General features: G+C 37.5%; 1 protein-coding gene across 1 annotated transcript; it reads right to left on the bottom strand.

Annotated features, from left to right (window-relative positions):
* Nucleotides 1-3855: 3855 nt before the first annotated feature.
* On the bottom strand, nucleotides 3856-18668 carry pex16 (peroxisomal biogenesis factor 16). The gene is made up of 11 exons (XM_067388955.1): nucleotides 18466-18668; nucleotides 17791-17826; nucleotides 17596-17672; nucleotides 11166-11299; nucleotides 10675-10775; nucleotides 8314-8394; nucleotides 8041-8190; nucleotides 7010-7082; nucleotides 6770-6889; nucleotides 4921-4985; nucleotides 3856-4811 (listed from the first exon to the last, which is right to left on the bottom strand). The coding sequence occupies exons 1-11, from the start codon at nucleotides 18590-18592 to the stop codon at nucleotides 4753-4755; spliced, it is 1023 nt and encodes a 340-aa protein (XP_067245056.1). The 5' UTR covers nucleotides 18593-18668; the 3' UTR covers nucleotides 3856-4752.
* Nucleotides 18669-20261: the final 1593 nt, after the last annotated feature.

Raw genomic sequence — 20261 nt, 5'->3', positions numbered from 1 at the left:
AATTAAAAAGAATAAACAAACCATAAATAAAGCATAAATTCATTATGATTTACAAAATGATAAACCAGTGCTTACCTTTCAGCATAACAATAATGTTATATTTAGAATGTGTAGGCTATATCAATCATTTGAAAATGATTGCAAAAAGCTACATTTTAAGAGATTTTAAAAGTTTTGCCATTGTTTCCTTATTAGAAAGAAACTTATTTAAAAAATGGGAGTTAAATGCCAGCTCAAATTAAATTAAATGTTTTTTATATTTCATATTATATTCCATATATATGTTTATATGGTTGCTTTATAAAAATCAACAATATGTAAGCTTCCGAAAGTTATTAAAATATGTAGATAGATAGATAGATAGATAGATAGAGTTAGGTTTTTGGAGTAGTTTTAGCCACTAGAGGCCCTCAGTGTGTTTCATTTCAGTTTCCTGTCATTGTATCATGTGTTATTGTTCTCACCTGTGCCTCGCTTCCTGTGTGTATTTTTGTTCCTCTGTTCTCAGTGTTTGATGGGACCAATCTCTCGGTTTTTTTTTTTTTTTTTTTTTGGTAAATCCCTCTTGTTTTTTTTTTGTTGATATTTTTGATTGATCTTTTTTGGGAAAAACTCATTTACCCTTTGATGCTTCTAGAATCTGTTTTGGCAGATGGACTAATTAAAGAGACATTAAAGGATTAGTTCACTTTCAAATGAAAATTTCCTGATAATTTACTCACCCCCATGTTATCCAAGATGTTCATGTCTTTCTTTCTTCAGTCGAAAAGAAATTAAGTTTTTTGATGAAAACATTCCAGGATTATTCTCCTTATAGTGGACTTCAATGGAGCCCAAACAGTTGAAGGTCAAAATTATAGTTTCATTGCAGCTTCAAAACGTTCTACACAATCCCAGATGAGGAATAAGGGTCTTTTCTAGAGAAACCATTGCTTATTTTCTAAAACAAACAAAAAAAAACTTCTATGTTTTAACAATAAATGCTCATCTTGAACTACCTCTCTTCTTCTTCTTCTCTATTAGAATTCCGGCAGTGTAGACACTGCTAAGTGCATTACTGCCCTCCACAGGTCAAAGTTTGAACTAATTGTTATATACTTACACTACTAGCGTATTGAATATGACGATCGAGTCTGTCCCAAAAATACCTCTCAATGCGCCCTTGTGGACTCGCGCCAAGGGCGCTATAGGTCTGCACTACATGACGTCACCAAAGTCTGGACTCTGAGGAAGTCCACAAGGCCGGAATGTGCCATTTGGGACAAGGCCAGAGTTGTTCATAAGCCATTCTTTTATTGTCTTAGCTGTGTGCTTAGGGTCATTGTCCTGTTGAAAGGTGAACCTTCTGCCCAGTCCAAGGTTCTGAATGCTCTGGACTAGGTTTTCATTAAGGCTAACTCTATATTTTGCTGCATTGAGCTTTCCTTCTACCCTGACAAGTCCCCAGTCCCTGCCACTGAAAAACACCCCCACAGCACAATACTGCTACCACCACACTTTACTGCTGGGATGGTATTGTGCAGGCGATGAGCAGTGCCTGGTTTCCTCTAGAAATGATGCTCGGAAATGAGGTTCATCAGACCAGAGATTCTTGTTTCTCACAGTCTGAGAGAGTCCTTTACATGCTGTTTTGCAAATTCCAAGTGGGTTTTCATGTGTCTTCACAGAGGAGAGCCTTGACCACACTGCCATAAAGCCCAAATTGGTGGAGTGTTGCAGTGATGTTTGTCCTTCTGTAGATTTCTCCAATCTCCACATATGATCATAGAGTTCAACTAGTGACCATCAGCTTCTTTGTCACCATTCTAACAAAGGCCCTTCTCCATCGATTGCTCAGTTTGGCCAGGAGACCATCTCTAGGAAGAGTCTGAGTTGTTATTAAAGGTGCCCTAGAATTAAAAATTGAATTTATCTTGGCGTAGTTGAATAACAAGAGTTCAATACATGGAAATGACATACAGTGAGTCTCAAACTCCATTGTTTCCTCCTTCTTATATAAATCTCATTTGTTTAAAAGGCCTCTGAAGAACAGGCGAATCTCAACATAACACTGACTGTGACGCGACTTGATTGTCTTCAAATTGTCTTTCTAAATGTTTCGTTAGCATGTTGATAATGTAATGTTACATGTGGTTAATGTTACCATCGTTTCTTCCTGTATTCACGGAGACAACAGCCGTCGCTATTTTCATTATTAAACACTTGCAGTCTGTATAATTCATAAACACAACTTCATTCTTTATAAATCTCTCCAACAATGTAGCATTAGCCGTTAGCCACGGAGCACAGCCTCAAATTCATTCAGAATCAAATGTAAACATCCAAATAAATACAATACTCACATAATCCGACGCTTGCATGCAGTATGCATGATGAACATTTTGATCCATTTTGAGGGTTATATTAGCTGTGTAAACTTTGTTTATGCACTGTTTAAGGCAAGCGCGAGCTCCGTGGGTGGGGAGCATGAGCATTTAAAGGGGCCGCAACCTGAATCGGTGCATAGTTAATGATGCCCCAAAATAGGCAGTTAAAAAAAACGAATAAAAAAAAAACTATGGGGTATTTTGAGCTGAAACTTCACAGACACATTCAGGGGACACCTTAGACTTATATTACATCTTGTAAAAAACGTTCGATGGCACCTTTAAGGCCACATGTTTCTGTAAAGCTTCAATGCAGCAGAATTTTTGTTTTGTTTTTTTGTAGTCTTCCCCAGATCTCTCTTGACACAATCATTCTCTGAGCTCTACAGTCAGTTCTTTTGACCTTATGGCTTGGTTTTTGCTCTGATATGCATTTCCACCTTTTATTGAGGGGTGTGTGCTTTTCCAAATCATACCAATTCAATTGAATTTGCACAGGTTAAGAACTCATTTAACTCATGCAAATTTCAACGGAATGGGTATGATTTGGAAAGGCACACATCTACAAGTGAAATTGGAATGTTCCTGAGCTAAATTTCAAGTGTCTCAGAAAAGGGTACAAGTACTTATGCAATGCATTATTTTTTATTTTTAATAAATTGACAAAGTTATCACAAATCTGCTTTGTCATTATGGTGTATGGAGTGTAGATTTAAATGACTTTTTCCCACATCAAACAGTTTAGCATAAGTCTGCAAAATAAAATGTGAAAAAAAAAAATGAAGGGGTATGAATACTTTCGCAAGGCACTGTATATACCTGACAAGGCTGTGTGTTACTTTACATGTATTCATTTGTGTCAATGAAATAATTTATAGGGAACACAACAAAACCAAATTCATTTAATCAGAAAATCAATTCTAGGCGTGATTAATGAACTCTATAAAGGTTTAATTGTTTTTAAATTGATTTAGATATTGATCCCTTCCCCACATGGAAGGTAATTTTGCTGCTGGTGAAAAAGCTTTAGAATTGAATACACTAATTGCAATATACAGTAGTTAAACAGGATACATGACTATGTTATGTGCAATCTTACAAAACCACTGGTGGATCAGGGTAAATCCCAAAATATACACACACAGCAGGAAAGAGATAGATAGATTGCAATGGGGAGCTAGTGAGTATCTAGGGGCACAATTCAAGAGAGATGTCTTTTTTAACCCCACAGGGATATATAATGGATAGCTTGGCTGTTCCTAACTCAGGTCCATGAGGAAATTTTTTTTCGCCTTCCTTCCGGAAGCAGTTTATCATCTTCAGCATTGCTGAAACTGTAGTTCAGGGATTTTTTCACAAGCATATATACTACAGCACAGGGAGGGGGTTGCTGGGACTCCATGAATCTGGAGGACATACATCACATTTATGTTTAATTCAAACATTCATTTGAAAAGCTGAACGAAAACACTGCGATCAGGCTTTGAGTTATGGCCCATAGGTGTACGAGTAGCATTTAGCAGCATTATAAATTCTGCTTTCTGATGGAAAACACTTGAGGCATGAGGACTCTTATTATTTAAAGATTTATTAAATGCACAGAGGTATATACAAAACCAATTATCCAATTTCACACTTTCAGCATTTCAAAACAGTCATGCTTTTTATTTTTGCTTCAGGTCTTTTAATCAAAATAATGATGGGCTTTCAAACAGAGACTCGAATGAGTTTATTTCACACAGTGAAAAAAAACACGCTCACAATGCTGGTTTACGTACCTTATTGGAGTCCTGTGAAACAATTTATCATTGATGGATTATTCCATTTTATGAGCAAATGTAGCTACAATTAAAAAGTATCAGATTCAGCTTCATCCCATCCGTTCCTCAAAACTCTGAGGATGAACCGGACAGAAAAAAACAAAAACGAGACCGTCTAATTGATTTCATTTCAGCCAGTCAATTATTGTGTTCAATAAAACCGTTCCCTGGAAATAAACATCTAAATGAAAAGGAAGGCATTCATGTTGAGGGATAGATTACGGGATAAGAGAGATTGAAGTTTGGCCAAAATTCATTTGAGAACAGATGTGTGTAAGTGCAAAAAAAAAAACAAAATGGTGGAAAAAGGCTCAGATGCATAAAATTATGTGAAAGCTAAAAGAGATAAGAAAAACAGCAATCGGAAAATCACTATCCAGATATATATTCTCAGAGGCCAGCAGTGCATCTGTTACTCACTGACTGCAAAGCTCCTCGATAAATGTGGTAATGTTCTGGCACAGGTGTGATTTGAGTCCTTGTGTCGCTGTAGCATCCTCTAAATGGCTTCATCTCATTCTACTAACATTTTGGCGGCGCAGACCTGTGAAAGATTCACTCTGATGTCAGCCCCAGTTATAAAAGTAGATCTTCTGCCAAATGGGCAAGTACTCCATCAGTGGACCTGAAAGGACAGGAAAAGAAATCCAGTCAGCACATATCTCCGAGCTTTTTTAAAGCTTTTAGTGTGACAGCATTGAACATCCACTGGGTGAGATGGATATGCTACTTACGTGCAACCAAACCAACTCCGGGAACGTAATCTGCCAAGAAGCGAAGGAGGAAGAGGATCTTCGTCCTGTGAGTGTAAGAGAGACATTAGATCTGGGAACAAAAAGCCCCATTATGCAGTTATAGTGTGTTGTGAAATCTAGATAAAATCTTATAAAAATCCATATTTATATTTTCTGGTGACTCAATATACTTCAAGCAAAATTGAAGAAATAACCGGTGTGACATAATTTTGAACAAATTCAGGGCAAAACAAAGTTCGTGTGGAGTTTGAACCAGCTTGCCAAGGCAAACTTTCCTGAAAAGTTCACTCTGGCTGGTTAACACCTTCAAACTATCATTGGTTCAATGGCGATGATGCAAAAAGTAGGTGTGGCTCTGAGGCTCCGCCTTCTTTGACTTGAAAATCTCCGGTTCATTTCTTCCGTTTAGTCCGTTGAGGTCAGAAGCGAGTAACATGAACACACTGGAGAGCTGCTTTATAGTAGAAACTTAAGTTGTAAATCTAACTGAAAGCTATGCTGACACCATTTTTCATGTTTAATACTATAAAACTGCTTGTTTTAAAGCAATCTATTGTATAAATTGCTATATAAATAAATGTGACATGACTGGAGATGGTGCAAACATATGCACATAACTATGATCAGATGTTTGCTTAACTGCTGTTTTCGAACCGCTGTCATTTTTGTTGTGTATTTATTTTGTTATCAAGAGGAAAGTAACCAGCTAATATTTACATATTCATGAGAATGCTGCTCAAAGGGGTAAAAGGGGCCTTTGATTTTATTTTCTCTAAATCACTAAACCATTTTTGCTGCAGCACTTTCCAAAACATCCGCTTTTCAAGATGCACATGAAAATTTGGCTGATCTTTAACACGATTCTGTGCTAATTTGATCTAATATATATATATATATATATATATATATATATATATATATATATATATATATATATATATATATATATATATATATATATATATATATATATATATATATATTTTTTTTTTTTTTTATATATATATATAAATGTTGTAGATGTAAGTAGCACATGAGAATCACTAAAAATGACTGAATATATTTTGAGACAAAGGTCTTCTTAATGATTTTCAGTTTTATTCAATGTAATTAAAGCAACAGAATATGTAAAAGTATAATATTTGGAATAAAGGTGCACCTGCTGTTGGGGCGAAAGGCACAATAATTAACATGATAATAAACAGCTGGCTGACTTTTCCATTTGTTGACATGACATGGTTAGATTCAGATGTTAAATATCATATATTAAGATGGGTGTCCACCTTGATAATCACCATATTTAAAATGAAACAATTATGATATTAATCATGTAATAATAAAATATAATTTATTTTAATCACTTTTATGATTTATCTTCACACAAAATCTGTTGCTCCATAAATGTTCAATACAAACATGTATATTTTTTCTGCAATCATACATAATGGGTGTAGTGAAAAGCAATTAAGGTGTGCCTTTATTCCTGTTGTACCCTTTATTGCTGCAAAGGTATTATATGCAAACTTATTTTTACCCCTAAGCAAAGAACGAAAACTTTGCAGTTATTATATAGGGCCTTAATCGGTTGCTAGGGTGTTCCGAGTGGTTGCTAAGCCTATATCAGATCTTATTTGACCAATTTCATTGTCTGTCAAGTGAAAATTTTAATTCTGTTTGCATAGAAAACAACTCTTCTCAAGCACTGCACAATTTGAGGTATCATTCATGTTTGTAGCACAAATTGTGCATGCTGAGTTACTCACCAAAGATTAATACTCAAGCATAAGGATTTGAACAAAACAGTGGATGCAATAAAGGAGACACTGACTCAGAGTATCGGTCATAGAAGGGGGAGCGGAGCAGGTAGTAGAGGAGAAGGAAAGCCCGTCTCCTCATCTCAGCGCGCTCTCTGCGGTTCAGCGCCTTGGTGTCACTCAACAGACTGAAACTGGACAGAAAACAGCATCAGATTGAACTTTTTTAAATCTTCACACACACACACTGAGAGAGACAGCAAAGAGAGAGAGAGGATGAGGGAGAGAGAGGTGCAAACTTAAGCACTCTGTACCTGGTTATCTCTAAGAGACCAGAGATGATCCAAGGCTTCCAGGAACGTTTTCCGCAAATCCCAAGACTAGTCACTTACAAATATTAAGGATGATGGGTCACCAACAATTTCATCACCACTGATCATCTTAAAACTTCATGGATTTTATAATGAACATACATTTTTGCAGTTATACCAAACTCTAAAATATTGTATTGAGTAGAAATTAAATTCCCAATGAAATCAAAATGAACAATTGTTTTTTTTATGGAATATTGCAGTATTTATTAACTGATTTATCCGTGCACATCATTATTTGTTTTTATTTCTTGCGCTCTTTTTAATCAAAATATCTTCCCCTCCCCTTTGCAGCGAAATCTCATCTCTGATGACATGTTTACTGGCACGAGGGCGGGGCAACCTGTCAATTACATGAGATCAACCAATAGCGAACCACAAACATACAATCAATTCCATATGGACATAATCAAGTCCCGCACAACATTTTTTATTCTCTGAGAAGCAGTTTCACTTGGACATACGTCGCAGTAGGGAAGAAAAGATTATCGCAACTATCATTTTATGCTGACTTAAAATATCCTTAACCTTAATCCTAATCCAGTAAACCACGAATAACTGGAAAAGCCATTGGTTAAAAAGTGGTAACCCTGAAAAACAATCAACTCTTAAAACTTATGAAATGTAATTTACAGAAACTAGTGTTGGCCTTCAAATAATAATTTTGGAAAAAAGGAGGCCTTGGATTAAAAAAAAAAAAAAAAAGAGAACCACTGCATTAGAGCATCCCTTTTTCATGGAAGAATTTGTAAAGAAAATGTGTAGCAGGTCACATAAAATAACACTTAAAAACCAAGCATCAGTATTAGTCCGAACATGCAAGCACTAATCTTACAACAGCTAATTCCAACATATGCGAGTTTTCCAATTGTTCCACTCTCCTGGGAATAAATGAACTATTCAACTATCCGGGATAATATTACACGGATATTGTTGTGAAAACTGTCATAAAAGACAATTAGTAGAAAGGATACAATGTACAAGCGGTCTTGCGATGTACAGGGACTCGGCGATGGTTTCCTGCAGACCAAGAGGAGTCGGACTTGAGTGGAGCTCCTCTTCCTGATTCCTACTTGTGTTCTTTTTTTGAGGAAGACCCCAAAGACGAGACTGTAATGATGGTGCTAGGACAAAAAAAAAATGGACAATACATTTTTATAATGGCATAGAACTTTTTCACACACTGGAAAAGGATCAAATGAAAAAGGACGCACTATACAGAAGCGATGGCTATTGCCAAGTCTTACCGCTTCCCAGTGGTCGGACCACTCTTCCTGAACGCTGGCCCACAAAAGAAGTGTCCTCATCACCTTCTTCTGTATTGTTCTCTGTGTAGGAAGTTCAATGTATGAGCGGTGCGCAGGAAATCACTTTTTGATATAAAGAACCCACCGTACACGGACTGCAGGAACAGACAGTTCCCTTTGGGTCTCCCGGTGTTACGTTCAAGGGCAAACTGCAGTAACTCCACAGGCTCTTACTGAGCCCTACACAATACTCAATTACACAATGACAGCTTATCTTGCACAGGCAATACACTGCTCTTATTGTCTCACACACTGTTTATTTACTGTCATCAGTGGGAGTGTTTTTGTACTTATTGTTGTGCGTTAATTGTTTGTTGTGACTGTGCTAAATACCCTACACGGCGGTTTCCAGAGACACTTCAGTTGTTTTCGTTGCCTGTCATGCAGTGGAAAATAACAATAAATTAACTCTGACTTTTGAGTTTGAATCCTTTGTGTTAGATTTTTGCATTTGGCATACTTTTATTCACATATATTTGATCAATTCTTGCATTCTTTGTGAATTAAACCTATGACCTTGGCGTTGCTAGCACTGCACTCTACTGTGTGAGCTTCAGGAACACTTAAGGCCAAAGTATACTTCAATTTTTATGCATAGGATGGATAGGGGGTCAGTGTACAGCGCGACGGAATATTTCATCATCAGAATGGTACGAGAATACTGAAAATGCACCACTGCATTTTTGTACGTGCAGGTTGCACATCCGCATTCAATTTTTTTGCAGTAATTACTTTATCCACAAGGTAGTAACCATGCCCTGGGGTTGTCGATTCCCAAGGTAGTCAAAGAAAGACTGCATAAACAGAACAGACCGGAATTCAACACAGATGAGAGATTGTGTGAAGAGGTCAGAAAGTAGCCTCATTTGTACAACTCTAGCATGAAAGAATTCAAAGATGTTTACATGGGTGTCACTCATAAGGGTATTGCAATTTTTCGCAACGCACATGCATTGAATGCCTGTGTACATGTACGAGTTAAGTGAATTATACTTTGCAAGGGTGTGCATTCAACTATGCGCGTATTCAACTATACTTTCTGCTTTAGTAACCAAGATATTGAACGTGATGTGTTTCCAATGTTTCCATCCACCTATTTTTATGTGAATTTTGGGATATTGCATTAAAATTAGGCTGCATGAAAATGGCATAAATTATAAAAATGCACATAAAAAGTGAATGGAATCAACTGATGCAGATAATTTTTTATCAGATAACAAGACGTGCGTAAACTACAATGGAAACACATTTACCGAATAAATCCCTTGATGCACAACAAAAAACGCAGAGGATGCGATTTGATAATTAACTAGTGGACAATTTATATATTGTGGACCAATATACATTGATAGATAAAGCGAGAGACATTAGATTTATAGATCAAAGTTATTTAAAATCCAATGTCTGTCTGTCTATCAATATATATTGGTTCGCAATATATAAATTTGTCCACTGGTTAATTATCAAATCGCATCCTCTGTTGAGGTAAAATGACTTGTTTTTTTTGTTGTGCATCAAAGTAATTATTTTATATATATATAAATATAGGGGGTATTTTCCCTAGTAGAGTACTCATTTACCAATCGGTGCTGAAATTTTAAAAATATGATGAGCGGATTCGTAAACACCTGATTGGCCATTGTGTTGACGCGCTCATCGGATATGTCTGTGATTGGCTACAATGATCAACGGACGGGAGTGTTTGAAAGCACATGGAAGTGTTTGAATTTGAAAGCGTTATGAAAGCGGGAGCAGGAGCCTTTGAAAGCAGGTGTCTATCAGCGGATGGCTGCTTTCAAACACTCCCATGTGTATCTGTGCAAGCGCTCGGTGAAGAGTGTCATTAATGACTACATTTACAATGTTTTTGAAGCTTTGGTCATTGTAGCCAATCAAAGATATATCTGATGAGCGTGTCAACACAATGGCCAATCAGAGGTGTTTATGAATCCGCTCAACAGCACTCAAAGCGCAACATTTTTAAAATTTCAGTACCGACTTGGAACCGAAGTCCGTTCTTTTGACAACACTATTCCCTAGTTGCTTATAAGAGCATTTTAAGACTTAATTACTTACTTTGATTAAGTTTTCATTTGGATATATTCTGACATGATCAAAGACCTTACTTTTGTATTTTTTCGCACTAGAATTGTATTTTCATATTTCCTATTCATTTCTTATGGCGGTCAATTGTGACCATGAAGTGAAAAGTGACTTTTTTAATGAAGTCTTTTCTAGTTATTTTTGCAAACATTTTTTCAAATATTAATACGCTTGTGGTTCTTGTCTATGACATCTCACCTTGACTACAGAGCTGAGAGTCCCTGTCCAGAGGAATTATAGGTGGTGATGTCTGGATGCCCGATTTGTACCAGAAAAGCAGGAGACAGCGCAGAATCGCTCTGAAAACACATGAGAGAATGGCAAAATAGGACAATAGAAATGAGGCCACAGCGATAATTATCAGATTAAGTGTTAGTTCAACTCAACATGACAATTCTGTCCTGAATAAGAGCTACAGCAGAAGGATATTCATAAAATAACAACTTAAATATTTGTGTTTTGCACAGCTTAAGGAATCATATGGACTGTGATACTTTAATGGTGTTTTTTGTGTCCTCTTTTGAGTTTCATTTGGAGTGCATGTCTTCATTCACTTTTTTTGTATGGAAAAGAGCACCCAGGACATTCAGCTAAAGTCATACATGAAATGACATGATGGTGCATAATTGATATGTCCTTTTGGTGAACTACTCCTTTAAGCATACTACCTCTGAAAACAGGGTCCTTACTTGGCAATCTGAATAAGAACAATAACAAGCCAACGTCCAGCCTCCCCCCACAGCTTGGCGGCCCCCATCTCAGTGAAAACCTCCACATACTCCAGTACTGACAACCAGGTTAACAGCTTCTGTTGAGAAAGAGACTACACACACACACACACACACACACACACACACACACACACACACACGGTCCAAAAGGAAAGAGGTTAGCCGTGCTGTAGTCTCAGCCTTAGCATGTCATTATTAAAATTAATTATTAAAGTTCTTTATTATTGTGTTTTAATCCATTTTAGATTAAAGTGATAATTCACCCAAAAATGAAAATTACTCACCCTCATGTCGTTCCAAACCCATAAGACTTTCATTCATCTTCGAAACACAAATGAAGATATTTTTAACTAAGTCTGAGAGATTTATGTTCTTCCACTGAAAGTCTGTTCACCCAAAACTCTGGCACTTCAAAACATTCATAAAAAGATTGTAAAAGACATCCATATGAATTGAGCAGTTTAATCCAAGTCTTCTGAAGAGACACAAATCAAACAATCTCTTTATATAATGAACACATTAAATTTACTGGGTTTTTTTTTTTAGCAAACTTAAATTTGGTTAACATGAGGGTTTTGGGGTTTGTTCTTGTGTGTCACAACAACTCTTGTTTGCTTAATGTTTATGTGTGAATAAAAGCCTAAATTAAATGCGTTCATTACATAAAGTGATCATATCTCTTAAGACTTAAGAATTTAAACAACTCGATTCATATGGATTTTTTTTTACAATCTCTTTGTGAACATTTTGAAGTGTCAGAGTTTTGGATGATTGACATTTAGTGGCGGGACAGAAATCTCTCAGATTTCATTAAAAATACCTTCATTTGTGTTTTGAAGATTGTTTGTGTTTCGAAAGTCTTAAAGGGTTAGTTCACCCAAAAAATAAAAATTCTGTCATTAATTATTCACCCTCACGTCGTTCCAAACCCATAAGACCTTTGTTCATCTTCGGAACACAAATTAAGATATTTTTGATGAAATCTGAGAACTTTCTGTCCCTCCATTGACAGCTACGCAACTACGACTTTGACGCTTCAAAAAGTTCATAAAGAGATCGTGTGGCGATCAGGGCGGGCGAGAGCTGTGAGGGAACGGTGCGAGGCCGGTGGCGCGATAGTTAATGAGCCCCACTGGCCTTGAGTCTCTCACGGAGGAGCTCTGGGAGCATAAAAGGAGGAGCAACGACAGTGAAGGACGAGGCCTGGATATTATTTTATGTTTTATTATGTTTGTGTGACCGGCAGATGTCCGCGAGGGTCTGCCGGCATTACTTTCGTTTTGTTCTTTGTTTATTTTGGTATTAAAGTTTGTTAAATGTTCGCCGGTTCTCGCCTCCTCCTTCCCGTATATACGAACTGTGTTACATTGGTGCCGAAACCCGGGAGGAAGAAGGGACATGCTGTTGGAGAGCCCTGCTGAGGGGGATCGCGGTGCTGCGGAGTTCGGGCAGCGCGGGAGTGAAGACCGCGAGAGGCTGCCCAAGGCGGTGGTACTGGAGCCTTGTGAAAGGTGGGACGGAGACCCAGATGCCATGCTCCTGGGACGAGGTGGGGTGGCTGCCATCCAGGAGGGAGCGGAGGAGTCGCCGCTGACCACCGTGGGCCGAAGCCTGCTGCCGTCCGCCGTGAAGGGGAGGAGCAGGGGACGGGGGACTCGCTGCCGGCTGCCCTGAGCCGGAGGAGCCATCGCCGGCCACCAGGAGGCGGTCGAGGATTGGGCCGTCTACCGAACGTCCAGTGCCATCGCATGGCACTGCGAGGAAAAGCCTCTCGGCAAGCTGAGGACCGAGTGGCAGTGTGTCTGGGAACCGGACCCAGAATCTTTTTCCTCTCTCCCTTCTCCCGTCCTGTCGCTCCCCTCGCTTCCGTCTCCTTTCTCTCATCTCGTCTGTCCTTACCCCCAGGAGCTGCGGCCGCCTATATGTATGTGGGTATGTGGCGACCAGGGCGGGCGAGAGCCATGAGGGAACGGCGCAAGAGTTAATGAGCCCCACCTGCGAGGCGCACCGGCCTTGAGTCTCTCACGGAGGAGCTCCGGGAGCATAAAAGGAGGAGCGACGACAGTGAAGGACGAGAGAGGAGCAGGCCTGGATATTATTTTATGTTTTATTATATTTGTGCGACCAGCAGACGTCCGCGAGGGTCTGCCGGCATTACTTTCGTTTTGTTCTTTGTTTATTTTGGTATTAAAGTTTGTTAAATGTTCGCCGGTTCCCGCCTCCTTCTTCCCGTATGTATGAGCTGTGTTACAGATCGTAAAACTATAAAAACATGAATTGAGCAGTTTAGTCAAAATTTTAGGCTTTTATTCACATATAAGCATTGTTCAGTGAACATACACAGAAGCTCAACTGAACCTGCTTGACGCGCAAGAACAAACCTCATTGGATCTTGCGAAAGCTCAAACGTGCTGCATAACGTGAGAATGAACCTCACTGCTTCACACAAGTCAAGCGAACATGCTTGAGCTTCCGTTTACCATAAATTATGTGTGAGCTGATGAATGTTTGTGCTTGAGTAAAAGCCTCAATCTGTTCAGAAAATTTGGACTAAACCACTTAATTCATATTGATTAGTTTTACGATCTCTATTGAAGCATCAAAGTGGTAGTTGCGTAGCGGTCTATGGAAGGACAGAAATCTTTCAGATTTCATGAAAAAGATCTTCACTTGTGTTCCGAAGATGAACGAAAGGCTTACAGAACATTTAACCCACCCATAAATGAAACAAAATGAACAGTGGCTGGGCGCTTTACATGTCAGTCAGACGGTCTCTTTCTGTCTAAGTGGTGGTTCTTGGCTAGAATAAGCCAGAATGAGAATGAGGACTAGATTTTTACTCCATTTTCTCTGGCTGGAGACTAGTTGGACTACCACAAACTCAATATAAAGTCAAACAGCCTCTAAGGAGGTCCATTAAGGTCATGGTTCAAATGCCCAAGGCTGTAAATGCAAACTCATTCTTCTTGTCCCTGTGGCTGAGCTGCTCTGAAAATACCGGTCTTTAAATGTGTTTATTCTTGTGCAACTGCCAATGGAGCCAAAGCCAAAGCCAAATATGTCTCTCAAATACAAACATAAAAGAAAAAAAACAATGAAGAATCTTTGCAGACTGCGCTTGTTGAAGGGGTCAGGCATATTTCACATGCTGCCCATTTCAAAGCCACCTTGAGCAATACGAGGCTGTCATCAGTGGGGTGAAAATGTGGAAAACAACAAGTCTATTGCAGAACAGTGACAGAGTTGGGGCAAAAGACTTGGGAAATACATTTTTTGACAATGTGTAGTCAAAGAAAGCAGTGGGCTGTGACTTTGAACAAATAAAGCTTGCCGCAACTTTGAATCTTCTCTCTTGAAGCAGACACAGACTGTGCTGTTCTAAGGTTTCACAATAGAAAACTCTCATTCGGAGATAACTTTATGGTGGTTGCCATGCCAACTGCACATGCACATATCGGTCCCTTATGCAAGTGTGATTTGATTGAGAGAAAAAACTGCCTTAGAAGAGTCATTTTATGAGGAATCAAAGTTTCTTGAATTTTTAAATAGATAAAAGAACTTGATGTACCATGAAAACATAATGTAACTGTCAGATAGGAGTGTGTGATATTGTTTTAACGACGTGGAAGCTGACATTATCGAGTATGTCACTCACTTTGCAAAAACCAGAACATGTATAATGACCTAAGAATTCAATATATGAAGGCAAAAAAGCTCCTGTATGAGTTTTTGTCTTATATTTTTATTCAATATAGTTAGGCAATACCACACAAGCATGCTGTTTTTTTTTTGTTTTGTTTTTTACTGAATATCAATATGATCAGAAATGTGATCATACTTTACACAACAGTTCCATGAACAAGAAATAATATTGTGAGTTAGATTTTTGAAACAAAATGGTCAATGTTGTCTGTTTTTGCTCAGTTTTGGTCGTGGAAATAGTCCCATACAAAGCCTAAAATCCAAGCAACATACAGCGATGTTTAGTTCCTGAATGAATCAGCATTTTTGAACAAATCAGTTATTCAATGATCCATTTATACAGTGTCACTTGCTTCGTTCCTAAACGAAACAGCCATTCATGCAGCCCAAGACCATGATGCTACCACCACCATGCTTGACTGTAGGCAAGACACAGTTTTCTTGGTACTCCTCACCAGGGCGGACACCATCTGAGCCAAACAAGTTTATCTTAGTCTCATCAGACCACAGGACATGGTTCTAGTAATTCATGCTCTTGGACAGGTTGTCTTCAGCAAACTGTTTGCGGGCTTTCTTGTGAGCCAGCTTCAGAAGAGGCTTCCTTCTGGGATGACAGCCATGCAAACCAACTTGTTGCAGTGTGCGGCATTGGAGCACACTGACAAGCTGACCTTCCGCTTCTGCAACCTCTAAAGCAATGCTGGCAGCTAAGCCTGGGCGATAAAATGGTATCGATATTTATCGACGGTACGTCTTATTCGATAATGATATAAAAAAATGTTTGATATAACTCTCTTAAATGCATTAAAATGTAAACAAACATGAAGTTCGGTTGCATGAACAACTCTCGCTCCATCCCTGCTGGATCAGAAATAGACGCCCTACGAGCAACAGCAAACACGTTACTGTGTTGCGCAATCGCCAATTGACACATGACACGTTAGTCGATTACATTGTTACTACCAGGTGGCAATAAGCGACTGTTAAAAATGTATTTGACGTTGAATTTTCATTCAACACACATCCAGTAATGAAACAAGAGTATTTATGGGCATCATTGAATCGTATATCCAAACTGATTTTTTTAAAATAATGAATTCAAATATATTTAACATTTTTAAAAAAAAGACTGCAGCAATTAATATTTGTCAGAACCTCTAGTAAATTACATTATTTTGTTTAGTTTACATTCAGAATTGTGATCTCGGTTTGAAACAAACAAAACAAACCAAAAAAATCTAAATTTATCCAGAATTGTGCAGCCTCAAGTTTCTTTAACACTTATTTATTTAATCTTCATATAAAATAAGAAATATTTGCTTACATTTTATTTAGCTTAAATTTAATGTTAAATTCAAACATTTTTTTCTACTATTTTTTTTAGAATAATTATTGATACCGATCAATATGAAACATTATATCATGATAATTTCTTTTAGCTGTATCGCCCAGCCCTGGCAGCACTCATGCAACGTTTTTTTGAAGCCTTCTGCACCTGACTCACAGCACAAGGACTCAACTTCTTTGGCCTGTTCCGAGTGGAACCAGTCTTGTAAATCCTCTCTCTATGACCCTGGCCACTGTACTGTAACTCAGTTTCATGGTGTTACCAATCTTCTTATAACCAATGCCATCTTTGTGGAGAGCAACAATTCTAATTCTCAAATCCTCAGAGAGTTCTTTGCCATGAGGTGCCATGTTGAACATCTAGTGGACAGTATGAGAGATTTGTACTCAAAGCACCAAATTTTAACTGCTCTAATACAAGATCCACACATTTGTATGGTCCTGTCAAGCAGATGGCTTTGCATGGTTAAACAACATACAAATGTTATCACTTAGGGTTTACTCACTTACTCACTTACTGTAATAATAATTAGTTTTCTGTCTATAAATATATCAAACCAGTTGTTCCCTTGTCTATTAAAACATGTAAATATTAAAGTGTCCATGGTTTCTACATATCAATATAAAACCAGAATTCGAGGGTAACGCAGGTATGACACAATTGACAGGCGACTCCTCACGAGTCCCGGAGCCTTGGTTAAAATTGCAATTTTTTCACGATTTACAAATAGTTGCAAACATTGGGGATATTGTAGGTACTCAAGTGAGTACAATATATATCACTGGCCTAGTGGTTTTTGGATATTTTACTGCAAAAATCTTACATATTGTATCTTTAAAAGCAAGAAATTGACATAAAAGAAGATGCATACATCTAGTAAGGTTAGAACAAAAAACAAAAGCCCCTAGAAATAAATTTAAGATTTATAAACAAAATCCCAGAAAATATTGATAGAATTTTGTCAGTATCACACACATTACTGTCAGAACTCAAAACTTACTCTCTAGTTCAAAAAGAGCATTTAAAACTACACTAAAACATTCTGATGTTAAATAGAAGTTGAAGTTTACTTTTCAGCCTGACTAAATGTTTGTGCAACGTCATTCAAGGTGGATCGTTTTATGTATCAAAATGAGTGGACCATATCATGTGCAAAAGGGACTCTTCCTAAAGTCACAGCAACAAAAATGGACCATTTAATTTCTAGAGTCAGAGATAAGGTGGAAAATTAAACCAAAAAACCCTTCACTAACATTAAAAGATGACCTCAAAGAAAAAAAGACAACCTTTAATTATATATTAATGTATAATAAGACCTCAATAAGGAACATGCATTACCACAGGCAATGTCCGAGAGAGATTCTTCCGTAAGATGCCATCATTCAGCAGCACTAGCAGGTTAGACGCTGAGTAGACTGCAAATCAAAGTGAGAAACACATAAAACACAACACAATTTATAGAAGGGCATGCTCATACATCAACATTAATACAAATATAAAACAAAAAGGGTTATATAAAGCAGTGAATCCTACCCAACTCTGAGATTTCATGAGAGTCTGAGAAGCGACCTGTAATGAGAACAATACATTGAAGTCATAATTCTGTGCAACCAAAGAAATTCACCTAAAACTGTCTAGAGCTGTAATCTAGAGGCTGGATACTTTGAAGAAGCTCAAGCATAAAAAATAGATTTGCTTAACATTGCAGTCATAGTTTCCATACTCCAATTTCTGTTATTTCAGTTTTTATGACTTATTTTATTCTAAAATGTGGAACATAGTAGCTAATAATAAAGAATGAGTAGGTCTGTCCAAACGTTTGACTAATAAAGGATACATACAATAAACGGGCAGTTGGCATGATAAGTCCTATTGTATCCTATTGTGGCATGACAAACTTAATCTAAAACTATTTGAACAACATTTCCTAATTTTTTAAAATATATATCTTATGTTAATTAGGCAAAATTAAATCGTTGTAATTTTAGAAATGTGCACGACGCATGCAAATTATAGATTCCACATACGTTCGATGAATTTTAATGTTTTTGAAATAAAAAAACAAGTAGAAATACAGAAGATAACAACACAATACAAACAACTGCAGACTAAAACACAATAACTGAATAAACATACATCTAGGTTTGAATTTAGCACGATGTCAGAGAGAATGTTTACTTTCACTTTGACAGACATCCAGTCTCTCACCTGCGATCAGGTAACTCAGCGCGCGCACTGTGCTCTCCAGATGAGACGCGGCCGCCGGGTTCGTCCTCACATACTCCTGATAACGCGCATAAACACGACTTAATTTATCCATGTAGAGCACCGACATCACAATCAAAGCAATAAACTCTCAATCACACACAACACATCGCAGAAAACACACGGAGAGACGGACACTTCCGCAGAGCGTTTTCCTTTGACGCCACTTCCTGTTCGAGCCATTTAAAGACGCAGTAACCTGTTTAAAAGGCTTTTTTGCCTATACGTCTGTAATACAGCTGTACAAAGACATTTATTAATGATGCACAGACGTAAGTGTGTCTATAGACATTCTCAATAGCAGGTACTTAGGTAAGGTACTCAAAATAAATGATTAAAATTTCGCATCTTTGCTTGTGCAGGTTGCCGATTAGTTATCTGAACCATGGAGCTGGTCACTCTGGAGCTGGTTACAGAAAAATCGTCATGGAATTTACCAAAAACTGAATACTTTGCACCCACCAGCTAAAGGTATTTACAATGGATAAACTTTAGTTTATATACAGTACTGTGCAAAAGTCTTAGGCACGTTAGTATTATAACACACACTCACACTCTCACACACACACACACACACACACACACACACACACACACACACACACACACACACACACACACAAAAACGGTTTTGAGCCAGTTATATATTTTGTTGGTATATATTTGGTTTTAAGCCAGTTATGTATTTTGCTGTAGTGTGTCAGAAGAAAAAATCAGTTTAAATTTCCAAACATTATTTTGCCATTCCAGCGAGATCTTTGTATCCACATTTATTAATGAACTTTTATTAACTAAATCAAACCAATATTTGGTGTGACCACCCTTTGTGTTTAAAACCGCTTTTGTTCTAGGTACACTTGTGCATAGTTCAGGTAGCTTTGCAGGTAGGTTTCTTCAAGTGTCTTGGAGACGTTGCGGCAGTTCTTCTGGATTTAATCAGTTTTTTTTGGGGAGAAAATACTAATGTGCCTTTAGACTTTTGCACAGTACTCTATATGTCTAATAATTATTATTATTATATATGTATATATTGAAGCTTGCTTCCACCGCTGAAAAAAGAGAAGGTAGTTGTGGCTTTTATCTCAGAATTTTGACTTTTCTCAGAATTGCGAGATATAAACTCACAATTGTGATTTTTTTTTCTTGCAATTCTGAGTTATTTTCTCAGAATATACTGTAAACTCATAATTGCGAGTTATAAAGTCCAGTTCTGAGGAAAAAAAAGTGACTTTTTTTAGAATTGCGAGTTTATATCTCATAATTCTGACTTTATAACTCACACACACACACACACACACACACACACACACACACACACACACACACACACACACACACACATATATATATATATATGAATTCTGGAATCCACTGCAGCTTCAATATATATATATATATATATATATATATGAATTCTGGAATCCACTGCAGCTTCAATATATATATATATATATATATATATATATTTAAGTTATTAATCAACAATTATCTTTGTGTTAAATTATTTGAATGACTTCTTCAACATATGTTAAAGCATTTATTTTCCTTGTCATCTTCAAGCACTAGAGAATAATGATGAATACTGTCTGTACCTCTCACTGAGAGAAAAGAACACGTTATCAGTATGTTTTGGGAAAGTTTCCTGTTCAAAGCAAACCTCAGACCAACTCCTGCCTTGAAGAAGCTGTGAATCCTGTGTATCTGTGTGGATGTGTGCTACATTGTAAAAAAAAAAAAAT

This window comes from Chanodichthys erythropterus, chromosome 7, assembly GCF_024489055.1.
Source record: "Chanodichthys erythropterus isolate Z2021 chromosome 7, ASM2448905v1, whole genome shotgun sequence".
Taxonomy (NCBI): domain Eukaryota; kingdom Metazoa; phylum Chordata; class Actinopteri; order Cypriniformes; family Xenocyprididae; genus Chanodichthys; species Chanodichthys erythropterus.
This window is presented reverse-complemented; position numbering and strand designations above follow the sequence as displayed.

Bases quoted from the DNA above. Each gene is read 5' to 3' on its own strand.
- pex16 (XM_067388955.1), bottom strand. From the start codon at position 18,592: ATGTCGGTGCTCTACATGGATAAATTAAGTCGTGTTTATGCGCGTTAT. The intron at 8,395-10,674 runs GTGAGATGTCAT...CTTCCTACACAG, and splicing joins CTCTCAGCTCTGTAGTCAAG to AGAACAATACAGAAGAAGGT. The intron at 4,812-4,920 runs GTAAGTAGCATA...CTGTCCTTTCAG, and splicing joins CGGAGTTGGTTTGGTTGCAC to GTCCACTGATGGAGTACTTG.